At 36.1% G+C, this 27,083-nt stretch overlaps 1 protein-coding gene across 2 annotated transcripts in view; it reads right to left on the reverse strand.

The window, feature by feature from the left end:
* Window positions 1-27,083, reverse strand: part of LOC145686376 (uncharacterized) — a 92,015-nt gene that overhangs the window by 40,957 nt on the left and 23,975 nt on the right. For both annotated transcript variants that reach the window (XM_081759642.1, XM_081759644.1), the window contains one exon: window positions 24,055-24,230. In XM_081759642.1, the coding sequence (XP_081615768.1) occupies window positions 24,055-24,230 (176 nt within the window). The remainder of the gene's footprint in view (window positions 1-24,054; window positions 24,231-27,083) is intronic.

The following is a 27,083-nucleotide window of genomic DNA, read 5'->3' on the forward strand; positions in this document are numbered from 1 at the left end:
AACGAAAATATCTAAACTTTCTTGTTTTTTAATGTGCGTACATGCCATTGTGTTTTGTTGCCTCATTGTTTTCGAAAGTGTGCAAGTGATAATTATAATCCTGAAAACCAGTTTAATCAATGATCGTTCAAAAATAAATGTTCTTTAAATAATACAGAGTCTTCCAAAAGTCCTGCAAGAAAGTAAAAATCTGTAACTGTGTAACAATTTATTGTATTTCTTCAAAACTTTTAGTGGACTTGTAAGAAAGTCTGAAATTTTGTTCCCAAGCATTTTTTCAACGCCAAACCTTCAGCTGAGTACTATTTACGTCCAAACATTGCTGAAGTCTTTTCGGGAATCCAAGAATGACATTTCGACGTGCTTCATCCGTAATACTCCTAATCACATCACGTATCTTCTTCCGGAGGTCCTGAATATCTTTCGGTTTTTGCTTGTAAACTCCTGTATCATTTTCTTACGAACGATATTGTGTAGCGTTGTCATTGGCACTCGCAGCTCCGAGGATCTGCGTTTTAACGATTTCTTTGGACTTCGCAACAATCTTTCCTGCACGGACTGAATCACATCAACACTGGTTGTTGGCCTTCCGCTACGAGGCAAGACCAAGACACTTCCAGTAGCTAGGAACTTATCATACCATCTCTTGAACCTGCAGGTGGTTGTTTCTGATATTTTTGTCGGAATTTTCTTCTCACCAAAACATTAGATTTTAACTCACAAAACCACACCAGACACTGCGCTTTCTCTTGAGTACACGCCACCTTTGTCACGTGATTTGCTTTAATGACGTCAACGTTTACATCCGCTCATTGTTGCCAACAAAAATTTTAACATTTCCACTAAACATTACAAACAAAATACAAAATAGTAAATAGTACTTTCAAAGTTACAGCTTTTTTACTTTTTTGCAGGACTTTTGGAAGACTCTGTATATAATATGTCGCCAAGAGAAGTGGCCATATTATCAAAGTCTATTATTTCTATTGAAATGAAATTCTCATTGAGGTACGTGAATTTTTAAAATTTTACAAAATCGTTATTTACACATGCTTAAAGTTACTTAACAACTGTTGGTTAAATGCATGTGAGCGATTTATCGTATAGACAATCAGAAACTAAGCTTTAATTATATAACATTGATTTTATTATATAAACTCTATTACAAAGAAGCAGCAAAAGGCTATCTTAAAATAAAATATCTTAGACATAATAGTCCTCTTTCACTTACCCTTTCCCTGAATACGAATTCTGCTATTTCCTCCGCAAAATTTGCATATCTTTTGGACAGTGATGAAATTCCGTTGCAGAAGGAATTCTTTTAGACCCTGAGTCGAAATAGCTTGAAGATTTCTCAGGCTGCTTAAATCACTCATAATTATGTAGTAAGAGAGAGGCTTTCACCACAATGAACTTCAACATTTTGGTTCAATACGGTCGAGTTTCTTGGTTTTATAGGGGTCTAGAAATGAAAAGAAAACTCCGAAAAGCATAGACCAAGCGTTTGATGAATCATAGTGCTTTACTTTCCCGCCTATGCGCAGGTGTGAAACAGATGCTCACTTGCGAAGGAGGAAAAATGGGAGGAAAGAAGTTTGTATTTCTTACACTTCATTGATTTAAAAACATTAAGTATCAGCTGCAATTTGCTGAATGGAATTCCAAATATATATATATTTTTTTATCATTAGGTAAACAGAAATTATTAATTTTAAAGGACCCCGCACTTTTCTTATGGAAAGTGGCTTTCGGCTAATGTTGTTGAAACTTCGCTGGTTGATAGTTCTTAACATGTGGATCAAAAGTCTCAATGGGCACAAAGACCGAAATCCACTCCTTCCCCCCCAAAAAAAACCGCCTCCAAGTAGCTGGGGGGAAGAACTGATTTCAGCATGTAAAACAATTTGTTGTTTTAATCAACTCAACAAGGACCCCAAACAACCACATGTTAGACTATCAAACTACCCCACTTGACACCGCCCTTTGCCCCCCACAAATCCCCCCCCCCCGCGAATTACCTTACGGATGTTCCATATTACTGTAGTTTATAGTTGCGCGTATGTGTTGAAATACCTACAGTTTTGGTCTCACCGACGATATGATGGGTTTCACGTATCGCTGATTACGAATCTGAGGTGAGAGTTCTAGAATTCAAGATGGAGGATCAATATGGCGGATCAAAAACACGAAATTCCTGAATGTAGCCACAAATAGCTTTTTACTAGGGTATTTTGGGTCGTTGATTACGAATCTGAGGTCAAAATTCTTGAATTCAAGATTGCAGATCCAATATGGTGGATAAAAACGTCGAAGCCACAAATCGTAGTAGACTAGAGTGTTTTTAGATCGCTGTTTAAGTACGCAACATTCCTTGATACTTCAGCCACTATGTAGAATTATTCTGCACCCTTGCCCTTTACCAAAACCCACCACAGATATCTTAATGCTGAACGGTGTTAAAATAATTCATCAATTATCTGTTCATTATTTTCATCATTTCGGTTTGCAGCATCTAATGTGGTACTTAGCAATGAGTCATCGGGATATCTAATATTCTGTAAATGTCGTGCATGGCCTAAATACCACAAGACACTTGCAACGTGCGCACATGTACCTAATGTACGAGCACCGCTTTGACATGTACAGTAGTAACCTTGAATAACATTTTGATCATAATCCTGGTCATTATGTTAGTAGACAGAGGATACCGCGATGCAATTCCTTTACTGAAATATTTAGGAATTGAACATAGAATGCCCGCACTCCTACTACCACGTGAAAGACAACTATCAACAGAAGATGCGAATACTTCTCGACTAGTTACTAAAAGTCGATATTCGAGGCAAGAAACGGGCATCTAAGATCTGTTTTTAAGTTTCTAGCACAAACGTTGAATCTGCAACATGCAAAGAAACTGAATAGTTTCTATCGCATAGCTGGAGCTATTTTGAACAGATACCATCCCGTTATTTTCATGCAAGATGCAACCATTGAATTAGCTAGAGAAATGAGAAATAGGTCAATCATGCCGAACGTTGTTAAAGCAAGAGTGGAGGTAGATTATCTTATTAGAAGGAACGGTCAATGGGTACCGCTGAATGATCAAGGCCTAATTGATTTCTCTGTACTTAACTTAAACTACTTACGAGATTTGACTGTAGGCACATACCAAGTAGATCTCTCATCCTCTTACGTCCAAGATAAACTAATACGAGATAAGGATGAGCAATTCCAGTTTGACGAAAACGTAACTGAACCGGGATTCCTGCGCATATGTCTACTCAAGGTTCCGCAATGCAACTAAGCATCAAGTTTTCATAGCATATGTAGCCATTGATGAAGATGACCAGGATTATGATCAAAATGTTATTCAAGGTTACTACTGTACATGTCAAAGCGGTGCTCGTACATTAGGTACATGTGCGCACGTTGCAAGTGTCTTGTGGTATTTAGGCCATGCACGACATTTACAGAATATTAGATATCCCGATGACTCATTGCTAAGTACCACATTAGATGCTGCAAACCGAAATGATGAAAATAATGAACAGATAATTGATGAATTATTTTAACACCGTTCAGCATTAAGATATCTGTGGTGGGTTTTGGTAAAGGGCAAGGGTGCAGAATAATTCTACATAGTGGCTGAAGTATCAAGGAATGTTGCGTACTTAAACAGCGATCTAAAAACACTCTAGTCTACTACGGTTTGTGGCTTCGACGTTTTTATCCACCATATTGGATCTGCAATCTTGAATTCAAGAATTTTGACCTCAGATTCGTAATCAACGACCCAAAATCCCTAGTAAAAAGCTATTTGTGGCTACATTCAGGAGTTTCGTGTTTTTGATCCGCCATATTGATCCTCCATCTTGAATTCTAGAACTCTCACCTCAGATTCGTAATCAGCGATACGTGAAACCCATCATATCGTCGGTGAGACCAAAACTGTAGGTATTTCAACACATACGCGCAACTATAAACTACAGTAATATGGAACATCCGTAAGGTAATTCGCGGGGGGGGATTTGTGGGGGGCAAAGGGCGGTGTCAAGTGGGGTAGTTTGATAGTCTAACATGTGGTTGTTTGGGGTCCTTGTTGTAACGTATATCCTGTTTCTAAATATATATTTATATTAGTACTACAATTATTTTGGAAGGATATTAACACGTTACACGCGCACCTGCCTCCGCAAAGACAACTTAAACGTGCACGCTGGAAGGAAGGAGAATTAAATTCCCCCACTAATAAATAAATTACGGTTATGTTGGTATAGTTCAAGTAACTGAACAAAAGTGGGAACTTATTAAATCCAATAGCTACTAGTAAAAATACTCTCATAGCACGCCAGGTAAAATAAGCTCTACATTAGTCAAATAATAGAGTTAAATCGGATATTAACAACTTTATATCTGTAAACTCGAACAATATAATTAGTTGCCAAATTTGAGAATACAAAAAATAACACAAAATGAATTTAATTTAGATCACAAAATTGAGAACTCAACTATAAAACTCATTATCATTCAAATATCGACCAGCGATAGCAGCATAGAAACAACCACAATGTTAAATGGCGTACTAACTTGCCAAGAGAAATTCTAGAAAATAATTTACTTACAGTAGCTATTCCAGTTATAAACCAAAGCTTTTACAGCAATAAACTCACATATTCACAATTTATCAAATACACTTTCAACACTTAATTTAATTTAGAAGCCGATTAGGTTGAAACATATTGAATTTTGACACCAAAGATAATCGTTTTCTTTCGTATTTGATAGCTGCCTGTGATCTGACGATCCCAGGTAGCGCTGCACATGAACAAACTTATCATTCCAAAAAGTACCACCAGAGGTCATTGAGAACCATAGCTTTTCTTGAAATGATTCAATTCTCGGTTAGGATACTAGTATTATTACAATTCGGTACAAAACTTGTTATCTCGTTCTAATAACAGAAAAATCGAAGATAATTATAATTTACAATTATTATTTTAGAAAATTCAAAACCTTGACCATTTAATGACATATTACATTGTTGAGTTGATTAAAACAACAAATTGTTTTACATGCTGAAATCAGTTCTTCCTCCCAGCTACTTGGAGGCGGTTTTTTGGGGGAAGGAGTGGATTTCGGTCTTTGTGCCCATTGAGACTTTTGATCCACATGTTAAGAACTATCAACCAGCGAAGTTTCAACAACATTAGCCGAAAGCCACTTTCCATAAGAAAAGTGCGGGGTCCTTTTCTTCAATGAATTGCAACATTGTTTTTATTACTGAAGATTCGTATTACTTCTTATATTAGATTCTATTTAAAATTTAAAATTATATACATCCACAGCAAAAGTGAATACCTGTTATTCTATCAACAAGAAAACAAGAGTTTTATTATTATTATTATTATTATTATCATCATTATTATTTGTAACATAGAAAGAACGTAAATCTCTCTACTGTGCAAAAATAAGTACTGCATTTAGTAAACTAAAAAAAACATCACATTTGTATACTTATTTTAACCAGTATTGTTCTGTCCTGATAGTGACAAATCTCTTAAGTCATTCCAAATGTTTTATTTTTCTATGATTCAAACTAGCAACGTTATTGAACAACCGACAAGACTAAATCTAACATTTCCGTAATTAAAATGAATTAATAAATTATAATTGGCTTTTCATAGGATTTCCTCTCAATGCCTTTGCAATTTAATATAAAACATAGAAAAAATCCTACTTTAGGGGTGAGTGCTCAGAAAGAATAGAGGAAAGGTAAGGAAACTGTGAACGTAGGTTTCAACTCCTGTGCCCTCACTAAATACCTTCAATAAATCACTGAATATATTCGCGATTACTGTCGATCTCGAGTGTACAACTACATCGTATTCTTTTTTTTTTTTAACAAAGCTTTTAACATATATTTTACTGATTCATTTGTAAGATGATGGTTGGATACATCTGTTTGTATTTTTTTTAAGCCTATTTCTGATACCTGATCCACATCGAAACCTTGCGATAACAATCTTGCACCTATTCTATAAATCGTGAAGTATTTTATTGAATCTATTCTCTTTCCATACAAATAATGCAGTTATTTCCTTATCCTTGAAGTCTATACTTTCATAGGTATCGTATTTCAATCTGTTCTAAGCAGAGTTCAATTTGAATAACAAAAATTTTAATTATATACTTCAAACGAAAACTGCATAACCACTCACCTAAATCACTTCCAAAAGACGTGCCGTGACGCAGAGACAAAATGCAAGTATCAGAATCTAAGCAGATGAAAACCTAGCAAAATTCTTGCGAGATAAAAGAAATCCAAGAGGATAAAATGTATTTCATCATATGATATTATATAATTTTTGGATGATATATCATTCAAAATGAATGTAGAATCAAGATTCAAGTAATTTCGTAGAGCATGATCATTCCAGTAACAAGAAACAGTTACAGCCTTTAAGTTACAACTGAAAATGAAAATGGAGGCTGCAAACGGACAGGGTCTAGACATAGCAAGAAATTATTGCATATAATTTATAGTATGTTTAAAAGAAAGTAAGGTTTTGGTTCACCTGGATGGGCCACTATTGTTACTTCATTAATAAACAGAGAAAAAAGAAGTTGTCTGGGGACAGAAGTATGTAAAATCGGTAAAATGAATAAGATTTGTTGCAATCGGTCTGTCTTTGTAGAAACAATGTTGCATGTCTCTTAAATTATTCTTTATTGGTACGTTGACATACAAATGTCTGTCTGCAATTAATTCAAAATTTTGGAGAATACATGTAGTAAACTTATAGGCCTATAGTTTTTAATATTATCTCGATCATCAGATTTATACATTGGCACAAGGTAAACTTGTTTCCATTTTGAAGGAAATACTCCAGTTTTTAACAATGCATTACATATGATTGTTTCGTTACTACAGACTTTAATGACATAATGTGGACTCTGATCAAGCCTAGGTGTTGTACTCCCATTAATTTTGCTGATTGCTTCTGTTACGTCTTTTTCTAGATACCTCTAAAACCTGGCCCAAACCGAGAAAATGAAGTTTGTAGCAAAGAGTCTAAACCAATGTAGATTGAAAGGTAGAAGATCACTGTATGAAAACAACGTGGGATGATGAGGGTTTTACACCCGGTAGTCCGAGAAGGGAGTCTGAAGTGAGCTTTTGCTGATTGCGGTGATAAGTTATCTTTATACGTCAACATGCATAATATTCACAGCTATGTAGAACCAGAATTATGTTAGTGAGAAAAAAGTTATGTGTTGTTTAGTATAGAGCTTTGTACACTGTTCTTTCCAGACATGATGTTTGACGTGGCTGATTATTGCTTAAACGTGACAGAAGATGGAAAAGCCAAAGGGGTTTGGAACTCCATATATTTTGATGGTTCCTTTCAGTTCCATTAGAGTTTTAATGCGCTTCAAGCAGTTTCAAGTTACGATTTCTTTTTCAGAGAATAGCTCAATACATCCTCTTACAGAGACAAGAAGCCAATGTTGCCCATTTTGCCCGATTTTGTTACAGTTAGACAAGTTGCTGGTTGAGTAAGAATTATGTGCAAACCAGTGTGAATAACTGCACAGTTAATTAGGTTATTTTCTCTTTCTTGCTGACAATGTCTTATCAAACTACGAGAAGAGAGCTTTTTGGTGTAGGTTGGCATAGAAAAGGTAGCAAGGACGCAAAAAGACGATCTTTGACTATATCTGTTCAATGCGAAATATCACCATTGTTAATGAAAGAATGAAGCTCCAACTGACGCAGGTCATCACATTTTCGACAAAGTAGACAAGTGTAAGCGGAACTATAAATTGTTTGAGAATGAAAATCAGGGATGGCTATATCATGAGATTGATTTCCAAACCAACTTACCAATGTCAGTTAGGTCAACATCTTCGACATCGGTAGGCGGAGATAAGAGAAAACATTTGCAAGTAGCAGCACACGCTCAAAATGTACGAAAACAGAAGATTTATGTGCTTCGTGGTTATGCTGCAGGCATGAAATTCCGAGAATAAAGAGACCATGATAAGATATATCTGACAAAGGAAATGGAGAAGACATCGCTGAGAGGAAAGAAAATAGACAAGTCTGGAAGATGACCCCAAAACATCCTCCGACACCAACTTACACTCCTGACTTCAATTTACATGGTTTGGTCTAATTATTATTGGTAGTTGACCTATCTTGATATCAATACAAACTGTTACAAAACAGTGCAGGATGCTGCAGCAAGATATACCCCTCTACAACCGTGTTCTAGAGGCAAAGAAACGATGTTACCCTGCAAATAATCGGCTCTCGAGGTGTCACTCCAAGATCTTCTAAATCATACAACAAGCCACATTCTCGAGCTGCAAGAACCTGTCCTTGACCAAGTGCCTAAGAAATGTTGGAAGCAGCTGACGTTAGTATTGAAATGGGGTGTGTGATTTAACTACTGCTCAAGCACAGTATAAACAGATAACTCATGAGGTAGGATTCCAAGATAGGACATGAGGTAGGACGTTTCCTTCACGTCTATGGCACCACTGCAGCTCTGCTCCGTGTCAGACAAGAAGGGGGAGGTAATTGTGTGGCGAGATTTACAACCATCTTCTGTTAGGTTACATAGAACAATTAGAATCCAGATCAAAAAAGAACAACAGACTTGGTGTCACAAGAGGTGCATCGCATTCAGCAACAAGTGCAGAACTTGAATGCCACAGTAACAACAAACAAACAGTGCCCTGTCTAGCATTTCTTGCAATTAACTATAGTTGATGGTAAACTGTGTAATGCGCTCACTACCGATACGTGAGCACAGAAGTGCTATGTCCGCGGAGCCACACCTAAGGAAATTAACAATACCAGCAATGTCAAACACGAGAATCCAGAAACATTTGAGTTCGGCTACTTTATGCATAGATATGTTTCATGAAGTGGTTGTTACATGTATCATATAGATTAACTTTCAACAATGGCAGATCCGGAAGGAAAACAAACCATTAGCAGACACAAAGCATACATTTGTGCAAAAAAAAGTTAAGGACGGAACTGGAACTCAGAGTTGATGAGCCAAGACAGGGTGGAAGTGGAACGTCTAACGCTGGTAGCACAGTCAGACGCTTTTTCCAAAATCCGGAACAAATATCCCCAATAACCGGAATCGAGAAATGTGTTATTCTTCTTCAAATCCTTTTACGTGGTCTGGAAATAGATCCCGACAAATTTGAGGCGTTGGCCTTTGAAATATATGACATGTACCTCAATCTTTACTCTTGGCACTATATGCCCGCTTCGGCGCATAACATTCTGATACACGCGCAAAGCATAATTTCGTCGGCTCTTTTGCCCAGTGGCGCAGGAAGCAAGGCATAAAAATATCAAGCAGTACCCGAAACATCATGCACGAACGAGTTCACGACAAATCACAATTATGGCCGTGATGCTGCAACTTCTCGTCACGTCGGACCCGCTGTCAACTATCCTTCAGAGGATGTCACAATTGAGTATGAGGAAAGCTCTGCCCACTTTGCCACATGTTTTAAACTTACTGCAAACCCTATCACGATCTTCAACTGGAGCTGAAAGTGACTCAGAATGAGCTATGCTAACTGTGCACATATTGTGTTAAAATGTTCACTTTTGTGTTCTTTGTATTTCTTTTGTTTCTTCATCTCAGTGTATTACAGAATGCAGTAATTTGCTTTTTAATATCGTTTGTATTGTTGAGATTTATCAGAAACCGAAATACATATATGATACATGCCTCCTTCTCGGAGAAATGAGTTTTGGCCAGGTTTTAGGGATATCTGGACCACTGTGCATAGATGGAACATAAAAATTTACATATAATTTCTACTATATTCAGTCAGTTTGACATTTTTATATTGGTTACTCAGAATTTTTAAAAAAAAGATTATAAATAGAACTTTAAAACTTTCTGCAATGTCTATAATTTAAATTATTGATAAATTATTATGCTCTATCTGTTTTCGTATTTGTTTGTTGTGTGATTTTCTTGAATGTTCTCCAGAAGTAAGACTGTTTTTACAAATAGTTGAAAAGTAAAATCCTTTAGTCTCTAGATATTATTTTAAACCATCTTTCTTAACTCAGAGTACCTCTGATATCATATTCTACACCGTGTCCGAGAATTATCTATACAGCTTTACGACGTTATATTTAAAGAAGTTAAGGTGATATTTACATACGGTTTGTTGCATTCAATGCAGAAAGTCTTACAGGTTCTTCTTTTGTCTTTTACAGGTTAGCAAACAATAAATGAAGATGTGGACACCACAAGAAAGATCACAGTGTGTTGCCTGGTACATAGAAACGAAGTCGGAGACTCAGGTGCAGCGGAATGTAAGGACCAAGTATGCACGTGATCCTCCAACCAGAGCTACAATTAAAGCTTGGTATAAACAATTCATGGAAACGGGAAGTGTTCTGCACCAGAAAGGAGCTGGAAGACCAAGTGCCAGTCAGGAAGATGTGGAAAGAGGAAACAGGCCTTTGTGCGTAGTCCAACAAAATCTGTTCGCAAAGCGACGAGAGAATTGAATATGCCCAGGGCTACGGCTCATGATGTTCTTCATAAACGACTGAAGCTGCACGCCTACAAGTTGCAACTCCTTCAGGCCTTATTGTCAACCGACAAACCCAGACGTACTGACTTTGCTTGTTACATGCTCAACCGCATTGAGCACGATAACCAGTTCCCACAAAAGATTTGTTTCAGTAACGAGGCAACATTCCATGTGTCTGGGAAGTTGAACAGGCACAATGTTCGCATATGGGGATCCGAGAACCCTTATGTAACACGTGAGATGGAGCGCGATAGACCTAAGGTATGCATAATCGCATTATTGGATCCTTCTTTTTCACTGAAAATTCAATCACAGGTCAGGTCTATCTGGATTTGCTCCAGCTTTATGTGATTCCTCAGTTGGAGGATCAACAACCAAACATTCTGTTTCAACACGATGGAGCTCCGCCACACTGGTCTTTAGAAGTTCGAGAATACCTGGATAAGGTGTTTCCCAATAGGTGGATTGGTCGCGACGGTCCGATATCATGGCCTCCGCGGTCGCCGGATCTGACACCACTGGACTTCTTCCTGTGGGGGTACCTTAAGGACATCGTCTTCGCTACGAAGGTAGCAAACTTTGAACAGCTAAAGCAGCGTATCCTTGCTGCTTTTCAGACAATAACTGATGATTTGCTGCAGCGCACATGGGCTGAAATTGATTTTCGTCTGGATGTGCTTCGTATCACACATGGTGCCCACATAGAGGTGTACTGAACAGGAAAAAAAACTTTACGACTTTCTGTATTGAATGCAAAAAACCGCATGTAAATATATTCACTTCTTTCAATATAACGTCGTTAAGTTGTATAGATAATTCTCGGACACCCTGTATTATTTGACTGTTTGACTTTTACAATATATACACAGTTTACAATATATTCTCTTTCCAGTCTTAGAAAAAAGTAGATGTATACGATCCCACCTGACTACCAGTCGGTCGATGACCAGTGATTGGTTGTTGTTCTCACTGCACTAGTATCCTACAGCAATATAATCCCTAGTAAAATAGTAATTTCGAATATAGATATCTGAATTTATCCTGCATTTTGTGATAAGAAAAGCAAGATATATATATATATATATATATATATATATATATATATATATATATATATATATATATATATATATATATATATATTTAACAGGTGTAACAACAGCTTTATTTCAACCATACCTGTACTTGGACATATAGTATTTACTGCGCATGTGTATGCGTTCGCGCGCCGACCCCGCTCATTTTAATTGTAGAATGCAGAGTTTCATGGCGACGATGAGTGACAATAATCCGTGTTATAAAACACAAAAGAGGACAACAGAAACAGAGGCAATCTCGTTTATATAACGATTTGAGAAAATACGTATTTACAGCATAGCAATAGTTAGTGCCAGTGCGTTAATTATTTACCAACTAACCGTAGCCTTACACTTCGGAAATTATGCGACGACAGTAAGCTAGCAGACGATCTTGCTGTTCACGTCTCTTGCTGCTGAAGCACGTGTGAGCCGTGGAGCAATACATTTTGTTTTGTTTACGTCTACTTTGTTCTAAGGCTAGAAAGACTTTACCAGTGGTGGATGAAAACGATCGGTTTTTGTAATGATTCAACATTAAAGATTATTGTACAATGTTCTATTTCATAAACAACAGTTATATTATTCTATCCGTATTCATGGCATCATACGACCTCTTCATCTCATTCAATTGGGGAAGATGGCTTAATTCTATTAAATTTTCTGCTTTTTCCTTAACCTAAAAATTACTAGTGGTTAAAGTCCCTCTTTCCTAGTCAATTCCTTCAGCACTGAAATCATAATAAAATTAACTCAGGAACTCAAAGTCATAATAATCTGTAAAACTCTTTAAGGGTAGTGTACGAGGAAACTAGTGTAAACATAGTAAAAGTGGTTTATTGTCAGGATTAACATTTTTATTATTATTACTACATCTAATCTAATGTCAGGGACGTTGATCATTGTACACGAGTAAATACTCAGTGGGTAGGTAAATAAAAATGGGTATTTACCCGGGCATTTCTGTTTTTGTATTTACCTATTCCAAAAATGAGTATCACTGGTCGGCATGAAAATCCTCCCACGAAGGTGAAAGGGTGTACCGGATAGATTTCGAGAAGCTGATTACGAATATCTCATCGACAAAGTTCCAGCACGTATTTTGGGGGGGCGGGGGCGGGGTACTGTTTCCATAATTGACAGAAAAATCATATTTTTTTCGTATTTAATATGTGTTTTCCGTGTTTGCAGTGCATAATTCTGAATTTTTATCTTAATCCAAGAACTGTTCCTAGGCTATATCCCAGGATCATTCTTTTCTCTAGCTCACGACCCCCTGGAAACGTACCCCCTCCCCTTGGGTAGCAAAGATTTATTTTCGTTCCACACTACATACACTAAAACCTAAGCGTTATTGACGGAGAAAGGTTTCGTAATCAACTTGCGATCATTCGTCGGCTCCCTTTTGTCTAGGCGACAGACAGATTGTTGAGAAAAGGCGCCAAGACGTACACCACGTTGTCGCGTGAAATAAATATTTCAGTTTCGAGTTGATCTTTGTGTTAGAAGGTATTGTTACGCTGTGTCTGTGTATACCGTGGGTGAAAAGTATTTCTGCGTGAAATATTGACGTTTGTGTTAAACGAACATGCCGAGAACTTGCAACAATTCGACAGATTCATTCTGCTACATATGTGGGGAAATGATTTTCAAGGGACAAAGTAGGCCATTGTTACCGTTTCTGAAGACAGCCTACCATCTGTACTTCGGGTGTGAAATCGGCGACCAGGATCGCGTTTGGGCTCCGAAACAAAGTTGTAACTCGTGTGCGCGTACTCTCACAGGATGGTTGAAAGGTACACATAAATTGATGCCGTTGGCCGTACCTATGGTTTGGTGCGAGCCCCGTGATCATGTTTCAGGCTGTTACTTCTGCCTGACTAATATAAAAGGTTTCTCAAAAAAAAAAAAAAAAAAAAAAGAAGAAGTATAAAATACAGTATTCTAACTTGGATTCCGCGAGGAGACCTGTGAAAAATGATGTTTGTCTGCCTGTACCCGTACCATCAGACTCATACACCCTGTGCAGTGTTTCATCCGATGAAGAACCTGCTGTTTGTGAAGATGTTCCACAATCTTCGAGTACACAGTCAGATCCCAATTACGCTCCAGTGCCTGACACTAATGAACCACATGTGATAAGTCAGGAAGAGCTGAATGATCTGATAAGAGACTTAAATCTTCCCAAGTCTAAGGCCCTGTTGCTTGCATCACGACTTCAACAATGGTATCTACTAAACCAAGATGTGAATATATCGATGTATAGGAAAAGAGAGGTGAGCCTAGTTCCTATTTTACAAAGGATGGTGATTTGGTGTAATGCAGTGACATTCCATCGCTTATGGGACAACTGAAGTTGAACTACAACACTGAAGATTGGAGGCTATTCGTAGATTCCTCAAGGATAAGTCTCAAGGCAGTGTTACTACACAATGGCAATGAAAAGCCAGTCATCCCTATTGCTCATGCTGTACATATGAAAGAAACATACGAGAACATGCGAAAGATATTGCAGAAAATAAAGTACGAACAGTTCCAGTGGTCTGTATGGGCTGACCTTAAGGTTATTGCCATCCTCACCGGTTTACAAGGAGGTTACACAAAGCACTGCTGCTTCTTGTGTCATTGGGATAGTCAAGCCAAAGATCAGTACACCATCACAAAATGACCGCCAAGGAAGCAACTGGTCCCAGGGAAGATGAACGTGGCTAATGAACGTCTTGTGGATCCGGAGAAAATATTCTTACCACCCCTTCATATCAAATTAGGGCTCATGAATGTCTTCGTCAAGGCCCTGAACCGGGATGGTGAAGCATTTAATCATCTCAGAAAACTATTCCCAAGACTCAGCGAGGCCAAGGTAAAAGAAGGTGTTCTTATGGGACCTCGAATCAGAGACGTTTTTAAGGATACTACATTTTCTTCTAAGCTTAATGAAGTGGAAAGTGAGGCTTGGGAGGCCTTTCGAGAAGTGCGCAGTAACTTTCTAGGGAATCATAAGTCACATGATTACAAAGACATTGTGGGCAGGTTAATTACTTTATTTTGTAACACGAGATGTAATATGTCCCTCAAGTTACACTTCCTGCATTGCCGCCTGGGCTTCTTCCCTGAAATGTACAGCTTGGGGGAGGTCTCTGATGAACACGGGGAAAGGTTTCACCAGCATATAGCTACCATGGAGAGGCGCTACAGTGGTAAATGGAGTGTGAATATGTTGGCAGACTTCTGTTGGAATGTGACCGCGAGACCCTGTAGTAATTACAAGAGGAGTAGGAAAACCAAGTGACACGTAAGTGTTTAACTTTTTATGCAATTTTATCTGCATAATTTATATTGATATTTAAATTATAACGTCCAAATTATTATGGGTGGAGAATAGCATCTTTGGGCGGATATTGAAACACCCCCTCCCCTCTTCCCTGAAAACTGATACATCCTGGAGAAAAACGGGTTACGGATTCGCACTCAGGAGCGAATCACCTATTTTCGTCCGTGGGAGCGAAAAAAAGTTTCATTTTGCCGAACAGTATATTTTAGGAAAATTCAATTATTATGAACTTTTATGAATTATTAACCATACCAGTGACGTTTTTTTTCTGTATTTTATTAGTTACTGAAATTGTTACAAATATTACACTATGGATATTTCACACTAAAATGGATAACATCCCTTAGTTTTATAGAAATTTTTGCAGTACTTTGTACTGCTGCAGAAGTGGAAAACCGGCAACACCACAGCACTGGTTTGAATATCAAAAAGAAAGATAATCGTTGCAGTTGGTTGCGCATTGGTCTCTACCTACAATACTAGTCTTGTGCTGTGCTCTGACTGTTCTGCAAGTTGGGATTGCGTGAGTTTCTGTCTAAACTATAGTCCTTCACTGTTATTTCAAAAGTGTTTTGAAAGACTAGAAATGTAACATGCGGAAGAAAAAGGGTCGTATATGGCAATTCTTTAAAGCAAAAAACGAAGGTGTTGTTTACAAGTTCTGTAATAAAGAATATAAACATTCGAACGTCAATAAAGGGGGGCGCGGTGGCTCAGTGGTAGAGCGTTCACCTCTGGTGCTTGGGGTCCCGGGTTCGATCCCAGCCCCCGCCAAGTGAACTTTGTGGTGGACAAACACCGTGCTCGTGGGTTTTCTCGGGGTTCTCCCGTTTCCTCCCACTTTCTTCATTCCACCATTTTCACTCATCTCTCATAATCACCGTCCCCTTTAGCCTAACCGGCATAACCGTGGGACGTAAAACTCAAACATTTCATTTTTTCGAATGCCAATAAAATGACAAATTATTTGAAAAAGTGTTTTAAATGCCCAGCTCATATGAAACGACTTGAAGAACAAACATTCTGCAGTACTTCTTCGAATACCGTTGCAAGTACATCATCTGCGAAAAAAAAATAGCTGAATTATTAGAAATAGACATTCCTGATGTTTCAATGTCAAAAGGAAACCCTGCACCTCTATCGCTGGGTTCATGTGCAAATACAACTACCAGTTCTCATTCAAGTAAATCATTGGGTTCTTTATCACCATTTGTGAACCACATGGATGCAGTCACAAACGTAAGCTGCAAACAGTTTAGTATAGCTTAATTTAGTAAGGCGGATATTAACCCTTACGGTTCCAATGGGGTGTTCGTCGAGCCAACAACCAATTGCTTTTCCCCCCGAACAAAAAAATCAGCTTTGTCAGAAGGAATGTTAAGAACAGAATTCAACTGCATTTCTTTCTCAGTGGCTACTGGTTCACCTAGCAGAATCCCGCAAAGAGGAATGGGTTCACGAACCTCCCTCCCCGTTGGTAAGGCATGCATTTGAGAGTGCAGGAAGCTTCAATGTGAGCTGTCATATAAACAAATTAATATTTCTTATACCTACAGGGCACCTACCTGTGATAACACCTCATCTGGGAAGAGAACAACCATCAACAACAATATAATTTAATAAAGCCTTTGAATGAAATCAAGACTTGAATGAAAGAAACATTTCATCCAAGAAATATAAGAAAATGTAATGTAAAGATTACCTTACATCAACACTGAGCATTGTTGTTTATGTTTATTCTCTTTCCAGCTGAGGTGATTTTACCTCGATTGGGCACTATAAGTATACCTGATAGTATACTTGATAGATACCCGTTCATTTTATTATATGACAGTTCACATTGAGGCTTTAGGTACTATCAAATGGGGTACATACAGAGAACTAATGGCAACTTGAACCTCACATTCATGCTCAGGATGTTAGAGTCATACGAAATAGACACCAATTTCAACAGTTTCACTTTGACCCAAAATGGGGATGGGAGTGCCACAGGCCAAAAAATGAAACCACGGATATTTTGGGATCTTTCGAGCGTGATTTTTCATTCATTCATGAGTAAAAATGAAAAATAATAACCAATTGACCCCGTTCAGATGCGGTAGAGGTTTGCAGGCAGTTTTAACCATGGTGCATCCGCGGTACAACTGTGGATATTACGTAGTATTCTAGGGTTAAAGCGACATCTGAAACGTATTTTTTCATATTTTTTCTCGAAGAACTTCCTAGGTGAAAAGGAGATCATAATATTGAATCGATTTTTTTTGAAAGATTGAAATTATGGGGGTTAGCTGTCACATTTTTTAGACGAAGCCTTCGTGTACATCTATACATACTTCTAAGTTTGAACATCAATTAAGCCAATATGAGCAATAGTTCACACCATTTTTCCGATTTTACGTCATTGCTCACGTAAAATCAGAGTTGAGAATCAGAATCAGAGTTGAAGCATGAGGGATTAATGTCTCCTGGGAGTACCTACAGGGGGACTACCTTTTCGTCTCAAGATTGATTTGGGGCCATTTTACTGTACTTATCCATCCATGCCCTTTCTTCACCAAGTTGTGAACGGCTTTTAAACTTGGATTAGTTTCACCAAGACCAAACGAAGAAATAATAGTATGATTTCAAGCCTTAGGTTAGGTGGTTAGATTATATACATAGAAATAGTATATAAACCCTATTTGTTGAATCTTTGGGAGACAGTTCCGTTTAATTGTAAAGTCTGCGATGATTCCGACTCTGATCTTACGGTTGATTCTGAGTAGGACGATAAAATTTGTGGTCGTTTTATAATGCTCCAAATATGGTAGAGGTTAATTGCTGTTCTATACTGAATAACTTAAAGTATAAATATTACCTTCACTGAGTTACTATACAGCTTAACGTTGTTTATCACAGTGCTATTGTTAGACTCCACTTAGTGAACACACTAAAAATCAAGAATTAGTTATTTAAGTGTTCTACGAAGTGTTATTCCTTATTTTTATGGGTAATTTTCTTTCAACGACACATTTAGAAAATAATTTGATCGACCAATTTATTAAATTTAGTTACTTTGATTATTCTGCAACTTTCGTAATCATACTTTCGTAATCATTACTTCTACAGAATGGCAAATCTGGTAAATGTGTAATTTGTTTAGTTTCTAAGTATTTTCTAGGTTATTACTTACCAAGTTTCTTAATTTTGATATAACTATATCAACAACTTAGTTGTTACAATGTAGTTTCTTAAACAGATTGAATTTATTAGTTCAGTAAACCAGGAGTAAAATAATAATAATAATAAAAACTTATAGGTCCAATTCTTTACATAATTGACAATTCAGTACATCTCATTGTCTGTAGATAAAATACCAAAAATAACATTATTTTGCGTGAAGGAAGTAACAAGCTGTATCTGGAATATCAGTTCAGTTTTCTTAATTATCAAAAACTGTTTTTCATCTGTACTATTCACTTTTTCAAAAGGTAATGTTAAAAATATATATGTATTATAAAATTGTTGTAAACTTTATATTCTCAAAATAGGAAAGTAATTATTAATAATTCATTTTCCGCCATTAATTTATTTGGTAAACCAAAAGAAAATGTATTTGTTTATATTAGTAATAGCGATCATGCTGTTATTTAGTTTAGTTTAGTTAGTGTGTTCATCAGTGATTTGAAAAACTGGAGGTGTTGGAAGATAAAAGAAGATGCGTCAGATCGGAAAATGGAAAAAGCAGTTTCATCAGACGCGAACCTAAGGAAAAACTTAAATTCCGTATCATTAATACCAGGAGCTGCTGGCAGAATACTTAATAATAATGCACGATTGGTTTGGTAACAACTGACTCCACTTTCGTTAGTCATCGCTATGTTTAGTCATAAATTTCTTATTTTCGTGTTGGTTTGGTCCACTCTCGAATTCTTTCGCGTAGCTGATTGGACACCTCAAGGGTACTCTAAGGTAAGAGTTCATGGGGTAGAATGGACAATATTTCCGTCAAGGGTAATAGAAGAAATTTAGTGCAAGTAGAAAGAAAAATAATGGTGAGTAGCTAGGAAATTCGTACTGTGTTACTAAATAAATATCAAATTAATTCTTTAATTACTAGAAAAAATGATTAGTTAGTAGTCCAGTCAAATTAGACAAAACAAGAGCTAAACCCGGAAAAAATCCATAACAAGCTGAAATTTTGTACACAACTTTGGGAAGGTGTATATAACAACATACTGAAAGTCCTGAAATATTCAGTGACGCGTTTGGCTGCCATATTGGAAAATGGCCGCCAAACCATGGTTTTTAAATGTAACAACTGGTTCTCACTTTAATAGCTATAGCTCACGTTGTATATGCACTGGTAATGTTATTTTTAAATTATTCGAATAACAAAGGATTGCGCTTATAGATCATGCATCAGACTTACAAGTTTATTACACATGCGGGAAGTAACAGTTTTAAAAAAAATCCCCAAAATTCCTTTCTTCCGAATAGTTTTCTTATACATTAACCCAGAAAAAACTCATAACACGCTAAAATTTTGTACGTACCCTGGGAAAGGTGTATATAACAACATACTGAAAGTCGTGAAATTTCCGGTGATGAATTTGGCCGCCATATTGGAAAATGGCCGCCATACCATGGTTTTTAAATGCAATAACTGGTTCTCACTTTAATACCAATAACTCACGTGTTCGCACTATTGATGTTATTTTTACTTAACAAAGGCCTACGCTTACAGACCATGTATTACACTTACCAGTTTACTTTACATGCGGGAAATAACGGAGGGATTTCTCAGAAAAAATCCCTTAAGATTAGTTTTCTTATATATCAACCTAGAAAAAAAAATCATAACAAGCTAAAACTTTATGCATATCTTTGGAAAGGTGTATGTAACAACATACTAAAAGTTCTGAAATATCCGGTGACGGGTTTGGCCGCCATATTGGAAAATGGCCACCAAACTTTGGTTTTTAAAAGTAATGACTGGCTATCACTTTAATATCTATAACTCACGTTGTATTTGGACTATTGATGTTACTTTTAGTTCATTCGAATAACAAAGGACTACGCTTGTATTTACTTACCAGACAACTACACACATGGGGGATGTAACGGAGGAAGTTTTAAAAATATCCCCAAAATGTTCTTTCTTCTGATTACTTTTCTTAATCAGTTGACAATCTCGTCCTCTGATAGTAGCAATTAAACTTACTTACACAATAATACACACAATATAACATCTAAGTTTCATTGAAATCATAGTGATAGAATCAGAATAACAAATAAAACTTCATTAAGTACTACTCCTTAACTACGCATAGAGCGAATAAGTTCTGACAAGCTCCATTCACCAACTGTTATGTTTACTGCTTCAACGCCAATTGTCATATCTTAAGAGAAGTGCCTTGCGAATCTGAAGAACAAATCTAAATTACCAGTGAGTGAGAACCAGTTATCATATTTAAAAACCATGGTTTGGCGGCCATTTTCCAATATGGCAGCCAAACCTATCAGTGGATATTTAAGGACTTTTAGTATGTTGTTATATACACCTTTCTGAAGATGTGCAAAATTTCAGCTTGTTATGATTTTTTCCGGGTTAATGTATATATTGACTGGACTATAGGTGGTTATTTAATATTCCTGTTGCAGGTGATACAAACGACTATTACATTTTTCATTGATAATGATCAAATTCATTTATGGATAATTGAAACACAAAATACCCACTAAAATACCCATTTTGGATAAATACCCGGGTATTAACTGAAATAAATACCGAGGTATTTTACATCCGTATGCACGAGTGTTAATTGTTTATTAAGATCATACCCACTTAGATTTGTTTTCTAATGACAGGTTCCTGTCCTTCCTAATGATATACTTATTAGATAATTGTACAAAATATTTCTGTGGTGTTTCTGTGATAAATGTTTAAAATGTTTCTATGATAAAATATATATTGTAATCTTCATAATTAATTTATTTCGTTCGTGAAAGGCTGTTCCTTTGTATTAATATCGTTTACATTATAAGAAAATAAGTGCAAGCTACTCAGATTTTGTTTATTCTGTTCTCATATTTTGCTTATGTTATTAAGAAAGATAAATTTATTTACCTGACTCTTTTCCTTTTCGTTTAATTCATTTTTAACTTCTTTCACAACTATTTTAGCTTTTACATAACCCGTAAATCTATTAAACAGTACGCCATCCGGCCACATATTTACATTACACACAGTGTCAAATCATTTTCTTGTATATTTACATAAAATGTAGAGTAGCTGTTACGTTTGCTCTTCAATTTTACATATTTTCCAACTTTAATATTCACACTTTCTTTTACGAACGCATTAATATCATTACAAGAAACAACTGGGTGAAGCTGTGCTACAAAAATAGTAGCCACACGGGAGTGTTTTATTGACTTTTGGGGCCGCGGTGGCTCAGTGGTAGAGCGTTCACCTCTGGTGCTTGGGGTCCTGGGTTCGATCCCAGCCCCCGCCAAGTGAACTTTGTGGTGGACAAACACCGTGTGCGTGGATTTTCTCGGGGTTCTCCCGTTTCCTCCCACTTTCTTCATTCCACCACTTCATTCATTAATCCTCATCACCGTCTCCTTTAGCATAACCGGCATAACCTTGGGACGTAAAACTCAAAGATTTCATTTTTCTTATTGACTTTTAGACAGGGCCGTGCCGTTGAAAATCAGCGTCCGGGGCGAGAGTATACGACGGTGCCCCCATACATATATTCCAAGCAATTTTTCCTGTCTTTTTCCTTTTTCTCCCGAATTTTTTGCCCCCTTACTTCGGCGCCCGGAGCCGTCGCCCCGCTCGCTTCCCCCACGGCACGGCCCTGCCTTCAGATTATCTATGTTCTTTGTTGTTTGTATTAAATTCACACGATATCTATTAAGGAGATCTGACTCATATATTTGGTTTGTTTCTGTCTGTCTTCCTAGGATATAACGCCTCGGTCCTTTGCTAACAACCTTCCACTTACTATCATCACACTCCTATCTTCTTGCAATGTGCTGCATGCACACAAGCCTCCCTGGTTGTTCTTTATGTTTTCACCTCGAACGTCGGTTGTTTGTTTCTCGATGACTTATTCACTACCTCAACAAATGTTTTCACTTTGTAACCACTTGATATTAATTCATTCAATTTTGTGTTTTCTTGTTTAACTAACACGATTTCTGATGTGATTCATATTTTTTACTTATGTCTTTTCATGTTAACACTTTACAGTTTATTTTTCACGGTTTATACAACACGTGGAACATTTTATGTTGTATCTATTTAATAGTACTTGTAAGTTAATATATCTAAGTCTTATTTCTAATTTATTTCAGAGTATGAATTCTTGCTCTGACTGTTAATTTCTGTCCTAATATTCTTCGTCAGCATAGGAATAACCATTGTGCTGTCGTTCCTGTTCCTTCTATAATTTTGACATTTCTATGTTGATACACTTTTCTCTGAGTACATATCATACAGGAAGAATTAAAGAGAGAAGATAATTAAATGAAATTAAATATTTCAGTTTAACGTCCCACGATTTACTATTTTGCGGAGTCATTTTGACAGTTATTTCATTTCGAAAGTTTTCTCGGGCTGTATAGTTTAAATGGAACTTGTCATTGATTGTGTTAGGGGAGGAAAATTTTACAGTCTGAACTGGGAATGATCCCGAGGTCACCTGACAGTTTCTTGCCGAATTCCTTCTGAGTGGTCCCATAGTGTGTTTGTGTATGCAAATTTGGTTATGTTACAGTGCCGTACAAATAGATATTTTGTAGATTGAAAGAAAATATGAATATTGCATAATATCCAATGTAGAATTCCTTTTTAACTTGTTTTCAGGAAATGTAATTTAAAAAAATGGAGGAGGACAGGGATACAAGAAGGCGTTTTTCGTTATAAATAAGTATATATCATGAGTTTTCTTAGACAGTCAGTCGTATTACGTTATTAAAGTCACTTACTTTGAAGCTTCTACATTACTCATTTTATAGTCAACTTTTGAATAAATGAATAAATAAATAAATAAATAACTATTTATATTCGTTGTAAAACGGAACATACTATCAAGTGCTACATTAAACTTAATGAATCAAGTCATTCGACTATTACGTATTATTTTTATTTGATAAAATTCATTGTTTAGTTGTAAGTTAATGTAAGATTTTTAATACTTTTGTTTAGCAAATTACTTTATTTAATATTGATTACGGAATCCTAAACCTTAAGTGTTTTATAAAGATTTGAAGTTTACACCCTTTTAAAGCAGCATGGCACCTATCTTGCTTAGTGGAAACCGTGATCCATTTGTAACAGGTCTGGGGAGAACGTTTTTCTTTTCTTTTTTATATATTTTTATTTATTTATTTATTTATTTTATTTCCCCTTATAACAAGCATGTATAATGAGCCCTAATGGATCTCTTCTCTTGCCTTTGACCGAGTACAAAAATTTTTTTTGGAGGTGAAATAAGGGATCAGGACGGGCTAGTCGGTGACTTTTGTAATTCTTTTAAATAATATTTCGAATAGGTAGATGCGACAACTCTTAGTCAGGATTTATAGTTCCCTAAATTAGGTTGGAGTATGTTGTTGTATACAATTAGAGTGGTCAAGAGTTAAATATTCATAAATTAAATGTTACACTAGGTTCCATCACACAACAATGTGGACTTTTTCTGTGTTATTTTTAATGCTCTTACGCTTCCTTCGAACAGTTTCTGAGCTTGAAATCTTGTTTTACCATTAACAAGGGCGCTTTACCAGTGTGGAGCCCACATGGTTGGTAAGATTGAAAAAAATCCAACACTAAGGTTTGAAAACCACATATTTCTAATAACTTTCTTCTCTTTTCATTTTCTGTAACTTCACTCATAATAGAATTGAGCTATGCCCCGGACGTTTGAAACACCAGTGTATACTACGTTTAATATATTAAAATAGTAAATAAATATGTTTTCTTCCTCTAAATTACTATATGGGTCCATTACTTCTATATATCTTCTAACCTATTCAGTATTAACACAATATGCATGGTAGACTTACCTGCAGAAATCCAGCTACTGCAAAATAGAAAATAAAGGACGGTATCGAGAAAAGTACAAAGTAATAGCATAAATCGTGTAAAGACGTTTCTTCCAAGATTTTAGCATACAATGTACGGTCTGTTGCACCAGCCATTAGATCTGCGATGTAAGCAGCCATTACGATAATCCATTCCCCTAGAAATTAAGTCAACAATTAATATTAAGATAAATTATTTTGTATTTAAACAATGTTATACTATAAACATATTTAATTGTAATCAATACATGACCACAATTGTTTTGTGATGTTAAATCAAACATGGATTTAACTTCAATATTTCTTAACTAGTAAGAAATAGTTTAACAACAATTCAAATTTTTGAGAAAAATTTATGGGAAGTTTTCTGTCTACAGTTTGCTTTAGAGCAACAATATTAGTGAAAAAAGGTTTGTGATTTTGAATATTTTAATTCAGTTTCGAGATTTTAACAAATTTATAAGTTTCATGGCACTACATGCTGAAAACAAAATTTTTGGGCTTTTGTCCGTTCAGAGGTGCACAGACCTAGAGAGTATACCATTCAACGTATCGAGAACAAATTTTAAATTTAAGATTTTTTTGTGAGATACCCAAGGGAAATACACGATGTTGCGGACCTTTTTCTTCTCTCGAAAATAAGGGTAGTTTACTGGAAGGTGAAAATTGAAAATTGCGATTTTTCTGAAAATAGGTCTAACAATCTTATTTATATCTTTATATCAATAGCTAATTAACAACCTCACAAAACATCATTAGATACTTCACTTTAAAAAAAAGAAAAAAAAAAGAAACTGAAATGGATAGTTTGCTACTTAGAATAAGCTTCTCTTGAAGTATTGGTCAAAAACATAACAGGTAACTTTGTTTATATTTCACAAATGAATACTTTGTTCCAAACTCTACAATGCGATATGTCACTTCTCTTGAAAAAAAGAAAAAGTTTGGAATAATTTATTGGTAGAAGGTAGTTTAACGATTTTCTCGAAAACGGATCATGAAATTTTATCCACGTTTCATATCTAACAATCCTACAATATGGCGTAAGTCACATTTCTAGAAAACGTTCAATAATATTCAGCTGATGTTGGATTTTGAAAACGAATTTTATCCGTATTTCTAGAAGCATATATTCCATTAGCAAAGTCACAATATAATATAACTCATAATTTTCTTACAAAACTTCTAAGTGTAACTTGCTGGTGTTTTTCCTGTTGATTTTATTGAAATTGCTTAGAATATTGGTATTTTGTGAATAAATATTATATTATTAAGGCTAGAGTATGACATAATGAAAGAACCAAGAAACTATGTTTCATCGATGGAGTGAGTTTTCTTGGGAGATAATTTTCCGAATACATGTGTTATATGATAATTTAACTTATACAAGGAAGGGCTGATAAGTTCCCGGCCCGAGCCAGAATTTTAGCTAAAGGCATGAAAGTTTTAAGCTATTCAACACATTCTCCCCGAAGGCCAACACACTGGGCACTTCGTTGCTCAAACTCCTGTAACCGCTAAAAAAAAAAAAAAAAAAAAAAAAACCGTTTGAAAAGAAAAACAACTTTATAACCTCGTTATCACTACTCTATTTCTGTACTTTCAGAACTTTTCTTAGTTTAGGAAAGAGATAATAATCAGAAGGCGACAGGTCTGGCGAGTAGGCGGGTGACCAATGCACTGAGACTCTAGATCCTTCAGAAAATTCATTCTTCTTCCAGCCTTTTGAATGGGAGCGCTGTTCTGCAGAAACAACACACCTCTTTTCAACCTTTTTCGGCGCTCTTTCATAATAACATCCTTGAGCCAAAAGACTACAGTAATATACTGATTTTATGGTTTGTTCCTTTAGAAGGTAGTCTGAAACAAAACATCATTCTTATAGAAGGTGGTGCCAGAATATTGAGGCAAGCAATTTGTCTATGGATCTCTGTGCTTTGAATTTATTTTGCCTTGGAGAACCTGAGTGGCACCATTTGCAAGAGTGGTATTTGGTCTGGAGTTCATAAAATACCGTAAAATCAACTAAGAGATGTCACGTTTGCCTCCCTGTAATATCTTTCAACTGAGCTGTTAGTGTTAAAACTGTGCTAAAATACCACAATCCAAAGCAAATCATTGTGAGAATAGCAGAAAAGCTTCAGGAGCAGATCCAGGAAAAAGTGAAATGATTAAAAGAATTCCATGCACAAACGTAATCTATATTGAAAATTTCATCCAGATTCGTTTTTTGATTCAAGACTTATTAAGTTTTCTTTTTTATAATTTTCCATTCCCCCTCCCCTAAGTAGCACCATCAAAACGAATAGACAAAAATACTCCCAGCTGCGAACATTATCAATGTTGAATATTTGATCGAGATCGGTCGTGTGGTTCAAGAAATTATGTCACAAACACTTTCAATTTTATAATATAGGTTATTATTATTATTATTATTATTATTATTATTATTATTATTATTATTATTATTATTATTCGCGTACTTTTGAACTTGCAGGACAAAATTACTGCATAATATGTTTTTATTTCCATAATTTTTCCTGGATTGTATGTGGTTTCCTATATTAGTGGGCACTAATTTCTCTCTAGGTTGTCGAGTAAATGAATTTCGTTGTGCACTTAGGTGCAAATAACCTTACAGTAAGAAGCGTGATCGGTCCAATGATCAAGGTTAAAGTAAGTAATATTTGGCTTTTACTTTCAGTTGTCATGATAGTGTAGCGGTAACGCAATGGAATTACGATTAATATAGATGTCCAGTGTAGGTTCAAATCCTGTTCCTGCCAAAAGTAGTTTTTTTTACAAAGTGGTAGTGAAGAATCGATTTCTCATATTAGACATGCAATGCTTAAGAAAGTGGAAGCAAATATCTTTATCATGATTGAGACGATTTACGAATGTTGGTTGGGAAAGGGAAAGGGAGTTACCAGGACATTCGAAACACTTCATTGATCTGCAGTAAACACGTTCTCAGAAAGAAATATTACAGCATTTGTTGAACAAAATTTGGA

Source organism: Thermobia domestica, chromosome 5 (genome assembly GCF_964235325.1).
Source record: "Thermobia domestica chromosome 5, izTheDome1.hap1.1, whole genome shotgun sequence".
Taxonomy (NCBI): domain Eukaryota; kingdom Metazoa; phylum Arthropoda; class Insecta; order Zygentoma; family Lepismatidae; genus Thermobia; species Thermobia domestica.